At 47.8% G+C, this 20,155-nt stretch overlaps 1 protein-coding gene across 8 annotated transcripts in view; it reads right to left on the minus strand.

Annotated features, from left to right (window-relative positions):
* The window catches only part of TMCO4 (transmembrane and coiled-coil domains 4), a 116,030-nt gene that overhangs the window by 60,733 nt on the left and 35,142 nt on the right, over nt 1–20,155 (minus strand). For all 8 annotated transcript variants that reach the window (XM_074380173.1, XM_074380172.1, XM_039474432.2 and 5 more), the window contains 4 exons: nt 13,450–13,582; nt 4,324–4,421; nt 3,927–4,070; nt 2,953–3,072 (listed from right to left, as the gene is read on the minus strand). In XM_074380173.1, coding sequence (XP_074236274.1) covers nt 2,953–3,072; nt 3,927–4,070; nt 4,324–4,421; nt 13,450–13,582 — 495 coding nt within the window. The remainder of the gene's footprint in view (nt 1–2,952; nt 3,073–3,926; nt 4,071–4,323; nt 4,422–13,449; nt 13,583–20,155) is intronic.

Below are 20,155 nucleotides of genomic sequence, written 5' to 3' on the forward strand. Positions count from 1 at the left end.
CAGTGCATACAAAGGGCTTGGTCTGTAAAAAGTGGTTGGCTACAAAGTTTTTATCTTTATTGTACATAATCATGATTAATAAAGGGGTGGGCCAAAGAAAGTCCAGTTATGCCTATCACATGGAAAAGCAACCCTGTGATGATAAGGCTTCTTTTCCTGGCTCTCAAGGAGGTAGGAGTATGTGATTTTTTTTTTTTCCTTCTGAAACTTTACCTAGCTTGGTTATATTTCTTTTACCCAGCCCTCTACCTGGGTGCCACACCACATCAGACTGCTGGAGATCAAAGACTTTCCTCATCCCCAAATGACCTTGACCTTTAACCTGGGTCAAACCGAACATATTGGGGCAAAATGAAGAAAGGGGTTTGCTTTCCATGCTGAGCAGACTTGCAAATTCCTTTACCTGGACTCTTGCTCTTGCTCCTTCCTGCAGCACGGTAAAATGCAAACAAATGAAAAGAAACCCTGGACATTGCATCAGGAGACCTAGCTTTGAATTCTGCAGGGTTCCTTTAGGGATCCTCTTGTGACAGATCAGGGTCAGAACAGCCCCACCTTGGAGGGTGGAAGTGAGGTTTCTAGGAGGTAACCATACCAAGTTCCTACTGTGCTGGTAAAATGCCAGACTCAGGGTAGGCGTGAACCCGGCGCTCACTGAACATCAAGTGACCTCTGTGCGGGGTGGGGCCTGGCAGTCACACACCAATAAGACCCTGGTGCCTGGTGACACCTCTAAGTATTTCTCACTGGGCTTTCTTCTATGCAGTTTGGCAGATCTGCAGCTTCTGCCCTCAGGTCAGAGACTTGGGAACCCAGGAGGCTCTGGGCAGGCGTGCCTGAGTGGCCAGGTTGGGGCATTTAGGATTCCCGTGCCCACCCTGCTCTTTCTCTAAGGCATGCACTGTTTGTTGAGCCTCTTGCTGGGCACTTGCAGAGGTGAGTCAGGTACAAGTGGACCATAGTGTGAGTCCTCAATGTCACCCTGGCTAGAATCCCCAAAATATGCATGTTCAACTTAGAACAGCCAAGGGGACTAATGTTTGTGTCACAACTAGACACCACGGGATGTCCACACATTTCCTAGCTTAATCTTTGCAGCATCCTGAAAAGGTAGCAATAATTTTGTCCAATTGTAGCAATGAAGTAGCTGAGATACAGAGAAGTTAAGTAACTTGCTGAGGTCACATAGCCAACCCATACTGATACAACTCACATGCTTCAAGTCCTTTGCTATCTTCTACTTGCTCTGAGGACAGATTCAAGCTTCTCACCACAGCTCACATGCTCCTATGTTGTCTTGCTCCACCCACACTCCTGCCTTCTGGCTGCCTGCTGCAGCCATCCTGTGTTCTCTTGGTTCTTTCAGATCGCTGGGCCTTTGCACATGCTGTCCCTTTGCTTGGAATACACTTTCTGCTCCTGCTTTATTGGGCTAACTCGCAGCCAGCCCTTAGCCTAAAAGTCACTTCCTTCAGAACCTTCCTCAGAAACACCCTGTGCTTCCCTTACTGTGCCATCCATAAAGCTCCCATTTAGTTACTCTGTCTGTCTTCTATCGCAGGTGGTATGTTCCATGGGAGTAGAGGTCATGGTTGTGCTGCTCACCACTAAATTCCTAGGGCCTGGTTCAGTGTATGACACATAGTAAGTATAGCACTCTGCAAATACTGCTAGATGGACAGATAGGTGGATGGGTGGATGGGTGGATGGATGGATAGATGGGTGAGTAGATGGATGGATGGATAGGCAGATAGTTGGACGGATAGGTGGGTGGGTAGATGGGTAGATGGACAGGTGGGTGGGTGGATTAGTAGACAAGTAGAAGGGTAGATGGATGGATGGATAGACAGGTAGAAGAATGGGTAGGTGGATGGGTGGGTACATGGATAGATAAGTAGAAGTGTGGATGGATGAGTTGATGGATGGGTGGACAGGTGGGTGGGCGATGGGTGGATAGGTAGAAGGGTAAATGGATGAATGAATGAGTGGGTGGGTGGATGGACAGATAGGTAGAAGGGTGGATGGATAAATGGATGGGTGGGTACATGGATAGACAGAAGTGTGGATGGATACATGGGTTGATGGGTGGGTAGACAGGTTGGGGGCAATAGGTGGATAGGTAGAAAAGTGGATGGATGGATGTATAGACAGAAGGGTGAAAGGATGAGTTGGTGGATGGGGGGGTGGGTGGATGGGTAGATAGGTAGAAGGGTGGGTGGATAAATGGGTGGGTGGGTGGATGGATAGATAGGTAGAAGGGTGGAAGGATGGGTGGACAGGTGGGTGGGTGGATGGGTGGACAGGTAGAAGGGTGAATGGATAAATGGATGGGTGGGTAGATGGACAGATAGGTAGAAGGGTGGATGGATGGATAGGTGGGTGGATGGATGGATAGGTAGGTGGATGGATAGTTAGGTAGAAGTGTGGATGAATGGATGGGCTGATGGGTGGGTGGACAGGTGGGTGGGCAGATGGGTGGATAGGTAGAAGGATGGATGGACAAATGGATGGGTGGGTAGATGGACAGATAGGTAGAAGTGTGGATGGATGGATGGGTTGATGGGTAGGTGGACAGGTGGGTGGGAGGATGGGTAGATAGGTAGAAGAGTAGATGGATGGATGGATAGATAGAAGGGTGGATAAATAGGTGGGTAGATGGATGAACAGGTGGGTGGCAGATGGTTGGATAGGTAGAAGGGTGGATGGATGGGTGGGTGGATGGACAGGTGGGTGAGTGACTGGGTAGGTGAAAAGATGGAGGGAGAGATGATGGGCAGGTAGATAGATATGAGATGAAGTCGCCTCACCTCTCTGAGCCTCAGTTTCTTCCTCTGCGAAATGGGGCTCCCTATACCTGCTCCCTGGAGACGTGCACAGCCAAAAACTTAGCTCTGGGTCTGGCCTAGCCCACCACTGCCCACCCTCCTCCACTCTGGTCCTCCCGGTACTCACGGTATTTGCCAGATGCAAGCCACCCGGTGATGGCAATGGTGATGTGCAGCTGCCTGCCCTCTGTCAGAGGCAGGAATGTGAACTCTTCAATGGCTCCCACTCGCTTCTTCATCTTGTATCCTAAAGACCCAGATTCGAGAAAGAGAATGGAGGTGACTGGGGCCCCGGGGAACATCAGGGTGGCTGTCTGTGCTCACACACGCACACAGTAAGCGCCATCTGTGTGCCCTACCCCTGGAAAAACACATTTTGTATTTGAACTCATTAAGGTAGGTTCCATTATTGTCCCTGATGACAGACGAAAGCAAGAAGCTGCCGAGGCCGGCCAGCCCCCGCGTGGTAGAGCTGCTTTCGACCTCAGAGCCCAGGCTCTTACCCATCGCTCCGTTCTGATTCTGTTTCTTTTCTCCTGCCCACACATTGCAGGGGTAGAACATGCTCCACTTAGTAAGAGCGAATCAAATGGACCAAGAGTAGAACACGCTCCACTTAGTAAGAGTGAATCAAATGGACCAAGAGTCTCAGCAGGGGAGCAACACTCGTCTTGGGGAGTTGAACCGGAATGTCTGTGTGTGATGGGGTGGCAGGGAGTGGAAGAGGGGCTGCTATTGACACGTACCACTTGGAAAAACTCCGACCAGGTGATGCTGGTGAGGGAAATGTAGCCACGTTCTCTCTAAACACAAGGAAGCCCAAGCATGGATACTTCTGGATGGTGGAAGCAGGCTCAATTAGAGCCTTTTTCAGTGAAGTACACATAAGGTACATGGGGAAAAAACCAGCTTCTCAAACTTGGCCCTTACCCTGACCCACACAAGCTCTAAGGAAGGCTGGGACCCAGAGTGAGAAAAGCCACATCTCCTCTGTCTCCCAGGGAGCCACTGCTGGTGAGAATCCAGGCATGTCCTTTTAGGAACTGGGCCATCCTGGCTGAAAATTCCTCTGAACCCATCATCATTCCTTTTGAACCTTACCCGTCAGGCCAGCTCCAGCAGCACCGAAGAGCGAGGTCATGACGGCTATGCCAGCTGCTGAGCCCAGAGCTGCTGCTCCGGCGCTGCCAATAATCGTTGCTGCTCCAGCGGCAACAAGGGGTGCAGCTAGACCTCCGGTCACACCTGTGGGAAAAGCAGCAGTTTCAAGTGGGAGTAAAAATGTGGCCGGATGAGTTCTTACCCCTCAGCTACCTACTGCCTGGCATGGAAGCTCCTGACAGTGCGGAGGAGCATACTGACTACTCACTGGCACCCACCACACGCCAGGGGCCACCTCCCAGCTGAGCCCCTGTGCTCTCTACTCTCACCCACAGTCTGGCATCACTGCTCTGTCTGCAAAACCCAGACCCGTGCCACCGTCTCCAGCTGGACTCACCAATCACCGTTCCGCCTCCGACAGTCGCCAGGCCTATCAGGAGATAACGCTTCCATTTCCTCCGGTTTTCTTTCTTTTTTCGGGAGGACTCGGCCATTCTGAGGGAGAAAGGCTGGTCTTTAGGGCCAACTGTGCCCAGGATCCCTTAAGACATCCCCACCACACCAACCCTCAAACAGAGGCCCATGCTGGGTAGGTATTCTGCCACTCAGAGTAAGGCACCAAAGTCACCCTGAGCCCACTGAAAGCCGAAAACTTTCTAAAACCCAGCCAGGGAATCTCAGTACATGGGATGTGCTACTTACCCAATGGATCCATCCTAACAGGGTTGCAATTTGAATAATAAAAAGACAAAAAAAAATAATAATAGCAAGAGAAGCACAAAAAGGATCTTTAAGCAGATGGACCCAGAAGTACAGAACAGAATCACGGACTCCATCACCTCCCTCCTCCCCTCCTTTCCTCCCCACCCTGCCATCTGATCCCACCTCCCTCCAGGACACTTGGAAATCAGTTTCCTTCAGAATCACCATTGTGAAGATGGGAGACCGTGGCCCCATAGCAATAGCTAGACTTGTTCAGATTTGGAATTTAAATGCTAGAAAATCTAGCAAAAGGAAAACATTTAGAGTGAACTGGGGTCAGGTGAACCCTGAGAACTGCTGTTATGAGCACTCGAGAGTCATGAAGCCCAATTTTCTTACTCGACATTCAGCCCTTGGCCCCTTTGCTGAGGGTGGGACAGACAGGTTATTAAGTGGGAACTCTGAACTGAGGTTGGAGTCTGAACCACAACTCAGTGTGGAGTGATAGCAAAGCATGGTGATAATCAAAGAATAAAATCGTTAATCTTTATTGAGGGCTTCTTGTATCTCAGCCACTGGGCTTTGCACTTCACAGGGTTTATCCTATCCTAAGAAGCAGTATGGTCATAGTGCCTGTATTTTCAACGAATTAAGGGGTAACAGTCACCACCTCCCCAGGGACTGATTGAATCCAGTCATAGATTATCTGTAAAGCATTTAGCACAGCCGTGGGCACACTGCAAGTGCTCGGTGTGACCAGGGATGATGTCACATGATACTGCACCTCCCCAAATCTCAGTTTCCTCTTTTCTGAAAAGGCAGATACTATTTTTTGCCTCATAAAGTTGTTGGTTTGTAAGGATTAAATGCATTTCTTTTCGTTCATTCAATCAATAAAATTTTATTAAGAATGGATGGTGTGCTGTGCTTTTGTATCTCCATGAGCAGAAAAATGTGCGTGCTCAACCAGTACCTGTTTCCTTCCCATCTCTCTCCTCGAGATCCATACATTTTACTGAGAAATAGCTTCTTCTCCAGTCATCTAAGAGAAATGGGATTTGGCCAGGTACGGTGGTGGCTCGTGCCTGTAATCCCAACACTTTGGGAGGCCGAGACAGGCAGATCACCTGAGGTCAGGAGTTTGAGACCAGCCTGGCCAATGTGATGAAACCCTGTCTCTACCAAAAACACAAAAATTAGGTGTGGGGTCATGCACTTGTATCCCAGCTACTTGGGAGGCTGAGGCAGGAAAATTACTTGAATCCAGGAGGTGGAGGTTACAGTAAGCTGAGATTGTGCCACTGCACTCCAGCTTGGGCAACAGAGTGAGACTCTGTCTCAAAAATAATAAAATAAAATAAAATAAAATAAATGAAATGGGACTTGAGTTGGGCATCTGGGGACCTACTGTGCTTTTTCGTTCCCTGACAGCTCACTCAACAAACTTTTTTCCTAAGCATCTCCTGGGTAAAGCCCAGTGCTTCTCGGTCACTTCATTACACTGAAGCAGAAACCAATAGTAAAAATCTCTGTGCACATGATGGATGCTGGTTTTCCACGACTGAAATTCATGTCATCAGTGGTGCGGGATGAGGCTGAACCACGTGCATCTAGCACAGTGGGAGGCAGGAGGGCCATTAACATTGAGGGTTCTTTCTCTTTTTTTTTTTTAAGATGGAGTTTCACTCTTGTTGCCCAGGCTGGAGTGCAATGGCATGATCTTGGCTCACCACAACCTCCACCTCCCAGGTTCGTAATTCTCCTGCCTCAGCCTCCAGAATAGCTGGTATTACAGGTATGTGCCACCATGTCCGGCTAATTTTGTATTTTTAGTAGAGATGGGGTTTCTCCATGTTGGTCAGGCTGGTCTTGAACTCCCGACCTCAGGTGATCTGCCCGCCTTGGCCTCCCAAAGTGCTGAGATTACAGGTGTGAGCCACTGCGCCTGGCCAAGATTGAGGGTTCTAATGTCAGGATTCAGGCTCTGTGGATGTAGGCATGCATCCGAGCTCTGCTGTTGTAGCTGTATCACCATTCACCACATATTCAGTTATCCCTCTCTACATAAAGATTATGCATGCCTGCCCGGTCAAACTGAGCGGTCACATGACCAGCTTTAGCCAATAAAATGTAGGTGGAGGTGATATGTGTTACTTCTGGCAGAATCTTTTTTCTTTCTTTTTTTGAGACAAGATCTGGCTCTGTCGCCCAGGCTGGAGTGCTATGGAGGAATCTTGGCTCATGCAACCTCCACTTCTCAGGTTCAAGTGATCCTCCTGTCTCAGCCTCCCAAGTAGCTGGGATTATAGGTACATGCCACCATGCTTAGCTAATTTTTGTATTTTTTGTAGAGATGGGGTTTTGCCATATTGCCCAGGCTGGTCTCAAACTCCTGGGCTCAAGTGATCCATCTGCCTCAGCCTCCCAAAGTGTTGGGACTACAGGTGTGAGCCACAGTGCCTGGACAACTGGCAGAATTTTTAAAGCCAGTGCAGGAAAGTGACTCATCTTCTTTCTCTCTGCCCTGAGACCAGCAATGATCTAGATGGGGTCACTCTGTCAGCCTGGGACCCAGAACCAAGGCAATGTGAATTCAAGCCACATTGATATGAATCCAGCCACAGTGTGAATCCAGCCGATCTGCAATGGACACGCAGTATGAACAAGAAATATGCCTTTAATCCTGTAAGCTGCTGAGACTTATTTGGAGGTGACTTCTTATGGCACCAAAACCTAATCTATCCCTGCCATGGACAGAACCGCTTAATAACTTTGTGACTATGCACAAATTACTTGTTATATCTGAGTTTCCTCAACCAACAAATGGGGATAACAATAGTACTGAATTGGCAGGGGTATTGTGAGGGCTAAATGAGATGGAGATACTGAGACATAGTGACTAGCCCCCTATAAGTATTTCATATGTTTATTGCTATCATCACTCTTTTCATTATTATTGCAATAATTCCCTCCTAAACACAGGCTAAGGATATACTTTGACCCTTAACTGCCTTGACCCATAATTGATAACTCTTAATTCAGTTCAAAGTGGAAGGCTGGAGATTATTGATTTTCAGCAGAGTTCAAGGCCGAAGAGAAAAATTCAAGCTGCTGACGATATACGATGAGAATGTGCAACCAGGCAAGCAGCGTGGCGCTGAGTCAGCGGCATCTTGATTCGACAAACACGGCCTGGAAATAGTCTGGACATTTGGCGAAGAGCTGTTTGAGCTCAGCTCTGCCATGAACTCGCTGGGTCATCTAATTTTTCTGAGTCTTGATTTTTCTCGCTTAGGAAATGTAAATATCAAATGACCCACGGATGGATGATGAGATGGCACCACTGCAGTGGCCAATGCCATGTATTAATAGAAAAATATAAGCATGACTATTTGCCTCCGTCTCCTCTTCCCTCCTTGCCCACCTGGCTGTCTTCAGGACACTGTCACCTCTCCCCAGTGTGACACTCACACCCTCTGTGTCCTGACCCCTGTCTCCCCCTCTATCTTCAATTCTCATCACTCCCTCACTTCCACATCACCCTTGGGAAATACTGAGCTGCCTCCAGCCACCTTCTGGCTCCTGGCCATCAAGGACCTTCCCACCTTCCTGTGACAAGTTCAACATTACTCAACCTTCCGGAGTCAGCTGAGGTGGGACACATCCTCCAGGAAGACTGTCCAAAACCCCAAGGTTGCTCAGATGCCCTGACTCTGGGGCCCCTGACCTTCTGTGCCACATTGTCCTGGAATTCTACACCAGTGATTTTCAGAGGGAAGGCATCAGAATCACCAGGGGGTAACTGTTAAAAACACAGCTTCCTGGAGCAGAACCTCTGGGTGTAAGGATGAAAATTCTGTATCAGTAACAAGCTCATCCTCCAGGGATTCTGCTCTAACTCAAGTTTGAAATTTGCTGAGCTAAGTTCTCTCAGAGCACAGACCAAGCCATTTCCAATTCCCCACCCTCAGCAGCTGGCCCTGGGCTTGGAAACTAGAGAGCACTCAGGAAATCTTTCTTTCTTTCTTTTTTAAATTTATTTTTTGAGACGGAGTTTCGCTCTTGTTACCCAGGCTGGAGTGCAATGGCGCGATCTCGGCTCACTGCAACCTCCGCCTCCTGGGTTCAGGCAATTCTCCGGCCTCAGCCCCCCGAGTAGCTGGGATTACAGGCACGCACCACCATGCCCAGCTAATTTTTTGTATTTTTAGTAGAGACGGGGTTTCACCATGTTGGCCAGGATGGTCTCGATCTCCTGACCTTGAGATCCACCCGCCTTGACCTCCCAAAGTGCTGGGACTACAGGCGTGAGCCACCATGCCCGGCCAGGAAATCTTTCTTGTAAAGAGCCTAATTATTCCAACAGGATTGAAGGTGACCACCTTGCTCCAGCGATATACTCCCCAACTCACTGTCTACATCTCTGAAAATCAGAGAGGTACAGAAGGGACATGTTAGCTAAATAAAAATACCTAGGCTGGGTATGGTGGCTCATGCCTGTAATCCTAGCACTTTGGGAGGCTGAGGTGGGAGGATTCCTTGAGCCTAGGAGTTTCAGACTAGCCTGGGCAATAGGACGAAATCCTGTCCCTACAAAAATAAAAAAATTAGCTGGGCATGGTGGTGCACACCTGTAGTCCACACTATTTGGAATGCTGAAGTGGGAGGATCGCTTGAGCCCGTGAGGTTGAGGCTGCAGTGAGTGTGATCATGCCACTGCACTCCAGTCTGTGACAGAGTAAGACTCTGTCTCCCTACCTCCCCCGAGAAAAGTTTATAAGCATTTGTGGATTGGAAAAGAAGATATTTTCCCTAAAGTTACTTGGCTAAGGTCCTCTCCTAATGTTCAGCTGAATGGCCAATTTATTTCCCTGATAATTTCAGTATTTGCACATTTTTAAATAATTGTTTTGTACATAAAATAGCTTTCCCAGGCATCATTCACTACTGCAGCACTTCACTCTTGCAATTACTTCAGTTGTCTGAATCTCAATACTGAAAGCAAAAGGGAGATGTTTGCACTGAGTCACCTTTACAGTGCGTCCTTCCTTTTCCTTGGAAGTGAAAACTCAGAGAACAACTCTAAATCTGAGTGACAGCCTTGCTCTCATCACTGACTGCCCGCTGATTAGACACGATGGCACCCCACGCCGTCGCACAATCGCGGTCATGCTGAAAAGACAGAAGCCAACCTGAGTTGCCATTTCCATGTCAGCTGCCCAAAGACAAAGGCTGAAACCACGTACAGATTTGGGCCAAATCTCAGGCTGAAGCCAGATACCTCCTGAAGAGCAAGACGCCCGCAATGCCCATCTATCTCATAGATCCACAGATCAGTCTTACTCTCTGCCATCTTATCTCCCATGAAAGGGTGTTTCCTGTCCTTATCTTCACCATCACCTTCTGTTTTTAAATCACCTTTTCATATTGACAGATAGAGAGAGCTTATCACTGACAGGTCTATAGACACCTTCCTAGTAAAAGTCTGGATGGCCTCATAAAATACGTATCTTTCCTGTTTTCTTCAGAATTAAGGAGAAACCCTGCTGCTGTCAGCCAGGCCTTGAAGGACACAGTGAGGGCCATTCAGAGTGGACATCGTGGTTGAATCAGATGCTGCTGGCCAGCTGTGTGGCCTTGGCTGAGTTATGCCACCTCTCTGACTTCATTTTTTTGTGTGTGAAACGCTTGGGGAGCTGTTATGAGGATCGAATGAGACAGCCTTTCGCGTCTGCATCTAGTAGGCATTCAAGAGAAATCTGATGCTGCCAATGTTCTTATGATATGAGTGGTATCTTTTTTTATTTTTAATTTTCATTTTAATTATTCTGAGACAGAGTTTCATTCTTGTTGCCCAGGCTGGAGTGCAATGGTGTGATTTTGGCTCACTGTAACCTCCGCCTCCTGGGTTCAAGCGATTCTCCTGCCTCAGCCTCCCGAGTAGCTGGGATTATAGGCACCTGCCATCACACCCAGCTAATTTTTGTATTTTTAGTAGAGATGGGGTTTCACCATGTTGGTCAGGCTGGTCTGGAACTCCTGACCTCAGGTGATCCACCTGCTTCAGCCTTCCAAAGTGCTGGGATTATAGGTGTGAGCCATCGCGCGGGGCCTATGTGAGCAGTATCAACTCCAGCAGCGCATTAGCTTATAACTGCTGAGAATCTATTATGTGCCAAGCATGGGTCCCAGGTTTGATATGTGTTAAGTAATTTAATCCTCTCAACAACTCTATGATGTCGATACCACCATTATCTTCCTGTGAGACATAAAGAAATGAGGGACAGAGAGGAGAAGTGAAGTCTCTAAACAAGTGAGAGAAGCCGGGTAGCCTTAGGGCTCAGATGGGGAGCCAGGAGCAGAGGGGAGGTACATCATACTCTAGACCCCAGCTGCAAACAGTTGCCTTGGTGTGCCCAGTGATGAGCTCACCTCCCAGAAACACAAAACCTTACAGTTAAAAGAAATCTACATAGCATTCAATCCCCTAATTGTTTATGTAAAAAAATGTAAATGGGTGCTGGTGTCCAGGGAGGGAAAGCCATGTGCCCAAGGCCACACAGAAAGTTGGTAGCAGAATCAAACTGAGAGCCAGGTCTCCTGGCTGAACAGTTGCTGTGCCTTCCCTGGGTCTCAGATCCTTCCAGAGACCACAGAATCCAAGATGTCTCCAAAAACAATTAACAATAATGTGTTAATTAACATAAACAATTACATTTGTGAAGCTTTTTTCTGGGGAAAGGGTCTATACATGGACTACAATAGGGCCTATAATAATCTATAAAACGGTCTATAATGACACGATTAGAACAGTACTGTTAACAACAGCAAATAATATTTATGGACTAGTTACTCTGTCCCAGGAAACACTTTGAATATATATGAACTCATTTGGGCCCCTCAAGAACCCTGTGAAGAGGGTGCTACTCTTATCCCCATTTTGCAGGTGAGGAAGTTGAAGCTCAGAGAAGTTAAATAATGGCCAAGCTCGTGTGGCTGGTTAAGTGGCAGAACTGGCCTGTGTTAGACCTTCTGGTTTCTGTCTTCCCTGATCTGGCATGACTGGTATTATCAGAACAAATTGCTCCGGGTAATATGTTTCTCTCTGATAACAAGACTTCCAAATAATAACCGAGAGTTCCTTAATTTCGAGGCATGAAAGATCCTATAAATTTCTGACATATCCAAAGAACCTAAGAAGCCCTCGTGATCATGGTAATGGGCATGGATCCAGGTATTTCTATACTGACACAACTCTGGGAGTCAAAGCTAGTACATTTACAGGTTATTTCAACAAATCAAGTTTCCTCCTTTCTCAAAGAAATAACCCTTTCCTTTGCTCCACAAACTCTAGCATGAGGGTGACTCTGGGTCTCAATTTGCTTTAGGATTAAGTTCCCAGGTGGACTGAACTGGTGTAACCTGGCTGGTCAAAGAACACCACAGCAGCTGAAAACAAAACCCAGAGCTGGGAGACGTGCCTGCTACCAGGAATCTATGAATAGGCTGTGACTGAAATTGATTTATTGCTCTGGGATTAGATCCTGTATAAGGTGTTCTGCAAAGAGCTGAGCTCTGGCCAAGTTACCAGGATTATTTCCTTCTACACACTCTTGACCATATAGAGACAGCAAAGCAACTCTCCAACTGATGGCTCCGGGACATGCTGGGGAAGGAGAGGACTCATGTTTACCGAGCACTTGCTGTGTGCCAGCCCTGGGCTATGCATTTTACAATACGCAGACATTCATTCTCCCCAGTGACCCTGGGAGGGCACTATCCTTATTCCTGTTTCACAGAGAAGAACGTTGTAGCTTAGAAAGGCAAGCAAGGCCACACACCCAGTATCAAAATAGTGGACGGGTGTCAGAGACAGAAGTTGAATCCAGGTCAATTGTGCTCATGAACCAGGTGTTGCAAGAGCCTGAGGTGGAACAGGGTGTCAGGGCCCCAGGATGTTAAACTCACAGATTCAAGGACCTTAGCAATCATTCATTTCCTTCTTTTATTTATTTATTTATTTTTTTTGAGATGGAGTCTCGCTCAGTCGCCCAAGCTGGAGTGCAGTGGCGTGATCTTGGCTTACTGCAACCACAGTTTCCCAGGTTCAAGTCATTCTCCCAAGTAGCTGTGATTGCAGGCACCCACCATCATGCCCAGCTAATTTTTATATTTTAGTAGAGACAGGGTTTCACCACGTCAGCCAGGCTGGTCTTGAACTCCTGACCTCAGGTGATCCGCCTGCCTCGGTCTCCCAAAGTGCTAGGATTACAGGGATGAACCACCGCACCTGGCCATCTTTCCCTTTTTTTTTTTTTTTGAGACGGAGTCTCACTCTGTCACCCATACCGTTTTGCAGTGGCACAATCTTGGTTCACTGCAACATCTGCCTTCCAGGTTCAAGCGATTCTCCTGCCTCAGCCTCCCAAGTAGCTGGGACTACAGGTGCACACCACCATGCTTGGCTAATTTTTGTATTTTTAGTAGAGTTGGGGTTTCATCATGTTGGCTAGGCTGGTCTCGAACTCCTGACCTCAAGTGATCCACCCGCGTTGGCCTCCCAAAGTGCTGGGGTTATAGGCGTAAGCCACCATCCCCCACCCATTTCATATTTCCTTCTTGCAAATGAGGTCAGAGGCCCAGAGAGGGCAAGTAGCTGGCTAAGGCCACATAGTGAGTCAGGGCTACAGCTGTGACTCTGTCCACGGTTCCTCCCACCTCACTGCACCATCTCTTAAAAGGAGAAGGGGACTCTGTTATCTACAAAGTGCACTCAAGTGGAAATCCTTGGATACTGATGGGTGTCGCGGGACTTTCTTACTCAGATTCCTCCTCTTTGATTTCCTTCAGGCTTTCCAGGAATGTCTCTTCAAGGACATCCAGCTCCTCCAAAGGCGCCCGGAACAGGGAGGTCATGTGGCAAACGAGGACTCGGGCCCGGGCATCATAGTGTCCTTGAAAGACAGAAACAACACCAGGAAAGAATCAGTATAGGTTTCTTTTGTTGTTGTTGTTTCGTTTTTGAGATGGAGTTTTGCTCTTGTTGCCCAGACTGGAGTGCAATGGCGTGATCTCGGCTCACTGCAACCTCCACCTCCTGGGTTCAAGCGATTCTCCTGCCTCAGCCTCCCATGTGGCTGGGATCACAGGCACGTGCTACCACACCTGGCTAATTTTGTATTTTTAGTAGAGATCGGGTTTCACCATGTTGGTTAGGTTGTTCTCAAACTCCTGATCTCAGGTGATCCACCTGCCTCGGCCTCCCAAAGTGTTGGGATTATAGGTGTGAGCCACCATGCTTAGCCCAGTTTAGGTTTTAAACATAGTGATGTCAGCAGTTGAACTGATAAAACTCCAACAACGGAAACATCCTAAATGCACAAACCCATTGGAGCCAGTCAATGAAAAAAATGACACAGCTGTCTGGACAAAATATTACACAACCATTAAAATATTCAGCAAAAGCAAGGTGGGACTGGGTGCGGTAGCTCATGCCTGTAATCCCAGCACTGTGGGAGGCTGAGGCAGGCAGATCATAAGGTCAAGAGATGGAGACCATCCTGGCTAACATGGTGAAACCCTGTCTCTACTACAAAAATACAAAAATTAGCTGGGCGTGGTGGCACGCACCTGTAGTCCCAGCTACTCAGGAGGCTGAGGGAGGAGAATTGCTTGAACCTGGGAGGTAGAGGTTGCAGTGAGCCAGGATTGTGCCACTGCACACCTGGTGACAGAGCGAGACTCTGTCTCCAAAAAAAAAAAAAAAGAAAGAAAAGAAAAAAGGAAGGTGGTATGTCTCATCAGGCAAATAAGCAAAGATCAGTTTTTAAAATTTCACAGCTGTGAAAGAGATGATAAAAATGGGTGCTCTAAGACGTTGCTGGTGGAAGTGTGTCCTGGTGTAAACTTTCTAGAGGGCAACTGGATAATATGTATCAAAAACTTTTAAAAAAGTACATCCCCTTTGCCCCAGGAATTCCATTTCTGGAATTCTAATCTTAAAAAAACAACCATAAATGTAGATGACATTAAGTAAATAAAGGCACTACTGCTGTATTTATAATATGAAACTGGAAACAACTTGGAGATTTCCAACATCAGGAAATTAGTTAAATAAACTAACCACACCCATCCAGCTGAAAATCATGGGGCCATAAAAAAATGATTCTCAAGGAAAGTATGTAATAACTTTCAAAAATAAATTCTTAGCCAGAAGACTTTATGGCTAAGAGAATTTATGGCTAAGTGGTGGTGTGTGCCTATAATCTCAGCTACTTAGGAAGCTGAGGCAGGAGGATCGATTGAGCCCAGGAGCTCGAGACTAGCCTGGGCAACATAGCAAGACCCCATCTCAATAAGAAGAAGAAGAAAAAAGAGACAGTTCTGTTTGGATATTACACATAAAGAAAAAAGGGAAAATAAATGCTTATACAATGAAACAAATTTTTTAATGGATAGAAGATTGACTTGATAATATGTCACAGGGTCCCAACTAAGAAACAAATGAAAAACAAATACTGCACAGGAAAAAAAAAAGTGAGGGGCGGCCAGGCGAGGTGGCTCACACCTGTAATCCCAGCACTCTGGGATGCTGAGGTGAGTGGATCACTTGAAGCCAGGAGATCCAGACCAGTCTGGCCAACATGGCGAAATTCCATCTCTACTAAAAACATAAAAATTAGCCGGGCATGGCGGTGGGTGCCTGTAATTCCAGCAATTTGGGAAGCCGAGGCGTGAGTCACCACACCCGGCTGGCATTCAAATTTAGTATCTTACAGTTCTGAAGGCCAGGTATTCTAAAATCAGTGTTAGCAAGGAGGGAATCTGTTTTCTTGCTTTTCCCAGCCTGCTTTCCTTGGCTTGCGGCCCCTCCTTCCGATCACTCCGACCTCTGCTCCCATGGTCGAGTCTCCTGCTCTTATAAAGACCCTGTGATTGCACTGGGGACTATCTGGGAAGTCCAACATAGTCTCCCCATTCCAAGACACTTAAAGTAATCACACTTGCAAAGTCCCTTTTCCCATGTAGGGTAACATATGCATAGGTGCCGGGGATTAGGGTGTGAACATCTTTGGGGGCCATTATTTTATCACTTAACCCTTGACCTGGCTCAACCATCACCTCCTCTCTGAACCCTCTCCGCATCGCTCCCTCTTTTGGCGGGGTCTGTGGTCATGTACACAGGCCTCTCTCTCAGTATCTTCCCCATTTGACTGTATTCATCATATCTTACTCGACTGTAAGCTTAGTCATCTGTTTTTCCAACCCCTGTACCTCCCTGGGACGTGGCACTTAGCAAGAACTCAAAAAATGTTTACACAATGAATGAACCAATGAATAAACTCTTCTGACTTTGAGGTCAAATTCTTTGTGACTCAACTACCATGAGAGGCTTCCCAATGGAATCTTTTTGACAGAGAAAGTTGCAAGGACCTGGCATTCAGCTATTCTGTACCCATCTGCCCTGTGTGCCCCGGCCCTGTGAAGACATGAGTTATCTAAAACTCGAATTCCCCAGTCCAGCTGCCTATCAGCATGACCTGAGAAGCTTGCCAAAAATAGGGTTTCCTGAGTTCTGGTAGAAGGGACCCTCCTTTCCCTGACCTCATGTTTCCACGTGAGAAGCTATTCAATATGATGCAGCCCCTGAAGTCTTGAAGTTTGAGGTTTCAGCTTCTGCAAAAGAAATCAGTTCCCACCCTGACCCAGGGTCCCCAGAGTGCAACATGGTCTCTTGGGGCTGCCCTGCTATCTCCTGGGATGAGGAGCTGTCTATGTGCTGGGGACAGATACCGCATGCTGTGTCTTGGGGTTATTAGGTTCAGTAAACTTCCATGGAAAAAAAGGAGCTCCTTGCTTCCCCATAGGAGCAAAGACTATTTCACCCAGGTGATAATAGGGTTGTAGAAACCAAGCTTTGGCCGCAGTGATTAATTGGTGGCAATTAAAATTAATTGCTAATACATACTCCATTGGTCAAGGCTACAGTGATTCATCTCCTAGCATGCAGACTGCCGGGTGTATGTGTGATTAGCATTCCTGCGGCAATCTCAGGCACGGGTCTTGGTATCTCAGCCTCGTGTAAAGGTCATTTCAAAGACTTAGTGGCTAGGATGCTAGTCTTGGAGCCGGGGTTTGTATTTTTAAGGCGTCTTCCTTCTGGAGGCTCTAGGAGCAAATCTCTTTTAGAAGGCAGTAGGGAGGGAGCACAAGTCCTGGGCTACCCAGGATATTGACATTCTCTGGCCTAGGCTCTACTGCCAACTTGCCAGGGGGCCAACTTGCTCCTTGAGATCCTGTCCCAGTAAAAGGTGCCCCATAGGCCAGGCATACTGGCTCATGCCTATAATTCCAGCACTTTGGGAGGCCGAGGTGGGTAGATCACTTGAGGTCTGGAGTTCAAGACCAGCATGGCCAGTATGGTGAACCCTTTCTGTACTACAAAATACAAAAATCAGCTGGGTGTGGTGGTGCACCTTTGTATTCCCAGTTACTTGGAAGGTTGAGGCAGCAGAATTGCTTGAACCTGGGAGGCAGAGGTTGCAGTGAGCCAAGGTCACGCCACTGCACTCCAGCCTGGGCAACAGAGGGAGACTTCATCTCAAAAAAAAAACAAAAAAAAAAAACGTGCCCCATCCACCCTGGGGCTCAGACCATAAGTTCTTAGTTCCTGTTTCCCTGTCCCAACATCCAACCCACCAGCTGATGCTGACAGCTGTACCTCCAGGACATATCCTGGGTCTGACCACTTCACTCTATCTCCACCGCTCTCCAGCCACAGCTGTCTCGCCGCTCTCTCATCTTTCACTCTTGCCTCCACACTCCATTTGCCAAACAGCAGCCACTGAGCTTCTTTAAAGTCACCAATCCGATCGTGTCCTCTCTCTGGCTTAGAGCTCGCTGACACCTCCCCAGTGCACTCAGAATTAAGTCCACATTTCTTTCCATGCTCTGTAAGACCACACATTATCTAGCCCCTTCCTGCTACCCTCTCCTACCTCACCTTCTACCTGTCCCTGCTTCGGGCAAGAAGCCAAGCTCAGGGCTGCCTCAGGGCCTTTGCATTTGCTGTTCTCGATATCTGGGAAGCTCCTTCCCAGATCTCTGCTCAGCCGCTCTTTCCCATCACTCAGGTCTCCAATATCACCTCCTTAGAGAAGCCAGCGGCTCCTGAATTAGAATAGCTCAGCCCCCCAGTCACCCCGTCTCCATTAGCCCATTTCCCTGTATAGGTTTATTGTCTGGCTCTCCCATCGGAATGCCTGTCCCACAAGGGCAGGGACCTTTGCCTTGTTCCTTGCTGTTCTCCCAGGGCCTGAGACAATGCCTGGAAGTTAGTAGGTGCACAGTTAAGATGTGTTGAATCATTAGCTGACAGAAGATCTCCCTTTCCTGCCAGGGTTCTGTGCTGTGTCCACCTGCCCCGGCACACAGAAGACCTTTCCCTGCCTCCCACCTCCACCTGAGTCTCCCTCTCCCTCTCTGGTACCCTCTGAGTCCTGCTCCTCCAGGGGACTAAGGGAGAGTAGATTATTGGGTTAACGCCTCTCTCCTCCCAGTGGGGTCTTCTCTTACAGTGGTGAATTATCCTCAAATGTCATTGTCTTTTTTTTTTTTTTTTTTTTTTTTTTAAAGAAATGGAGGTTTTACTATGTTGCACAGGCTGGCCTCAAACTCCTAGCCTCAAGCAGTTCTCTCGCCTTGGCCTCCCAAGTAGCTTGGACTATAGGTGCATGCCACAAATGTCAGAGGCTTTACAATGCCTGGCACTGAGTGATGAACGTATCTTCTAGATATTTTCTAGATATCTAGAAGATACGTTCATCACTCAGTTCTTTCTGCAAATGTCACCTTCTTAGAGAAGCCCTCCCTGACAGTCTACTGCTTCCTAATCTCTTATTATGAGTTATTTCTTCTTATCTTTTTTTTTTTTTTTTTGAGACAGGGTCTCACTGTCACCCAGGCTGGAGCGCAGTGGCACGATCTTGGCTCACTGCAGCCTCAAACTCCCAAGCTCAAGTGATTTTCCACCTCAGCCTCCTGAGTAGCTGGGAGTACAGGCATGTGCTTCCCTGCTCAGATAATTTATGTGTATATATATATATATATATCCAGCAATCCACCCACCTTTGCCTACCAAAGTGCATGGTGGGATTACAGGCATGAGCCACCATACCCAGCCAGTTCTTCTTATCACCATTTAAAACAACTATATATAGTCTGTATTTGCCTGTTTGTCTCCTCTTGTTCTAGAATATAAAATACAAGCTCCAAACCCACTGTGCATCCCTAGCTCCTCAGCCCATGCCAAAAACAAAGCAGAGCTTCAATCATCTTTGTATGCAAGAATGGAGTATTTGTAGAAATGAATGAATGACTCAGCGGGTGGACCTCAACTGGGGGAGATCCAAATGGCGGGACAGTTCTGCTGGATGAAACGTGTAGCCCCTTTTGGCAGACACATCCTATGATCAATAATCCTATTAATCTGGAAGCGTCATTTACCGACTACTCCTCTGGATCAGATTCTGCACTACACTCTGCACGTATTGGCTTATTGAATCCTTATGACCCTCGGAAGTGGCAGGTGCTTTAGAAACTCCATCTTCTCAAAGAGGAAAGTGAGGTGCAGAGCGCTTAGGCCACTGCCTCAGGTCCACCCAGTCAGTGAGTCGTAAAGTGGCAGCCTGGCTCAGAGGCTGAACACCTGACTGCCTCCCCTTTCCCACACCGTGACGTGGGAAGCAGGGGCATGAGCTAACAGAACACTGTCCTCCAGCCACACACCTCTCTCCCAAGCCCACCCATGCTTCCAGCCTGTGCTCCTTCCTCCTGGTCTCCTTCTAAGTTTGGGTAAGCCTGTGATCTCCCTCAGACCGTGAGAGTGGGTGCTGCGAGATCCCCCCAGCTGTTACTGAGAGCTGCGTAGATTCCAGTCCGGTGTCTGGGCTCGGGGTTTTGGACCCTAGGGGCTGGTCTCCTGAGGTCCTTTCCAGCTCAGAGATCTGAGGGTCAGCCTCAGGGTACCTGTTCCTCCTCACAAGGAGAGACCTTCAAAAATCCAAGGTCAAACGGACTTGAAACAGCCCTACAGCAACAGGGCCATGTGGAGATTTGAGACTCACAGTGGGACAGTGGTTCTTAGCGTTTGGGGAACATAAAGGTCCCAGGGAGCTTGTGGAATTTCAGTGTCCTCTGTCCCACCTGCAGGAGGTCTGGGGTGGGGCTTAGGAATCTGTACTTTTAACAACACTCCCGCTCCCAGTGATTCTGAAGCAGGTGATTGCTGCCCCAAGAAACAGAGCAGTGGGCTCCCCTCCTGCAAATGAGCTCTTCCCAGTCTGAGATGGTCTGGATGTGCTCATGCCTGTAGGTCTGGATGTGCTCATGCTTCTCCTGCCACCTCTTCAGGGGAGGGAACCCAGCATCCTGAGCAGCAGGCCTCATGGAAGGAGCTTACATTTGTGATTTCGAATCCTCCAAATGGTCCTAGGAGGTTGTCACTAGGATGCGGCATTTTGCACATG

Source organism: Saimiri boliviensis, chromosome 11 (assembly GCF_048565385.1).
Source record: "Saimiri boliviensis isolate mSaiBol1 chromosome 11, mSaiBol1.pri, whole genome shotgun sequence".
Lineage (NCBI taxonomy): Eukaryota > Metazoa > Chordata > Mammalia > Primates > Cebidae > Saimiri > Saimiri boliviensis.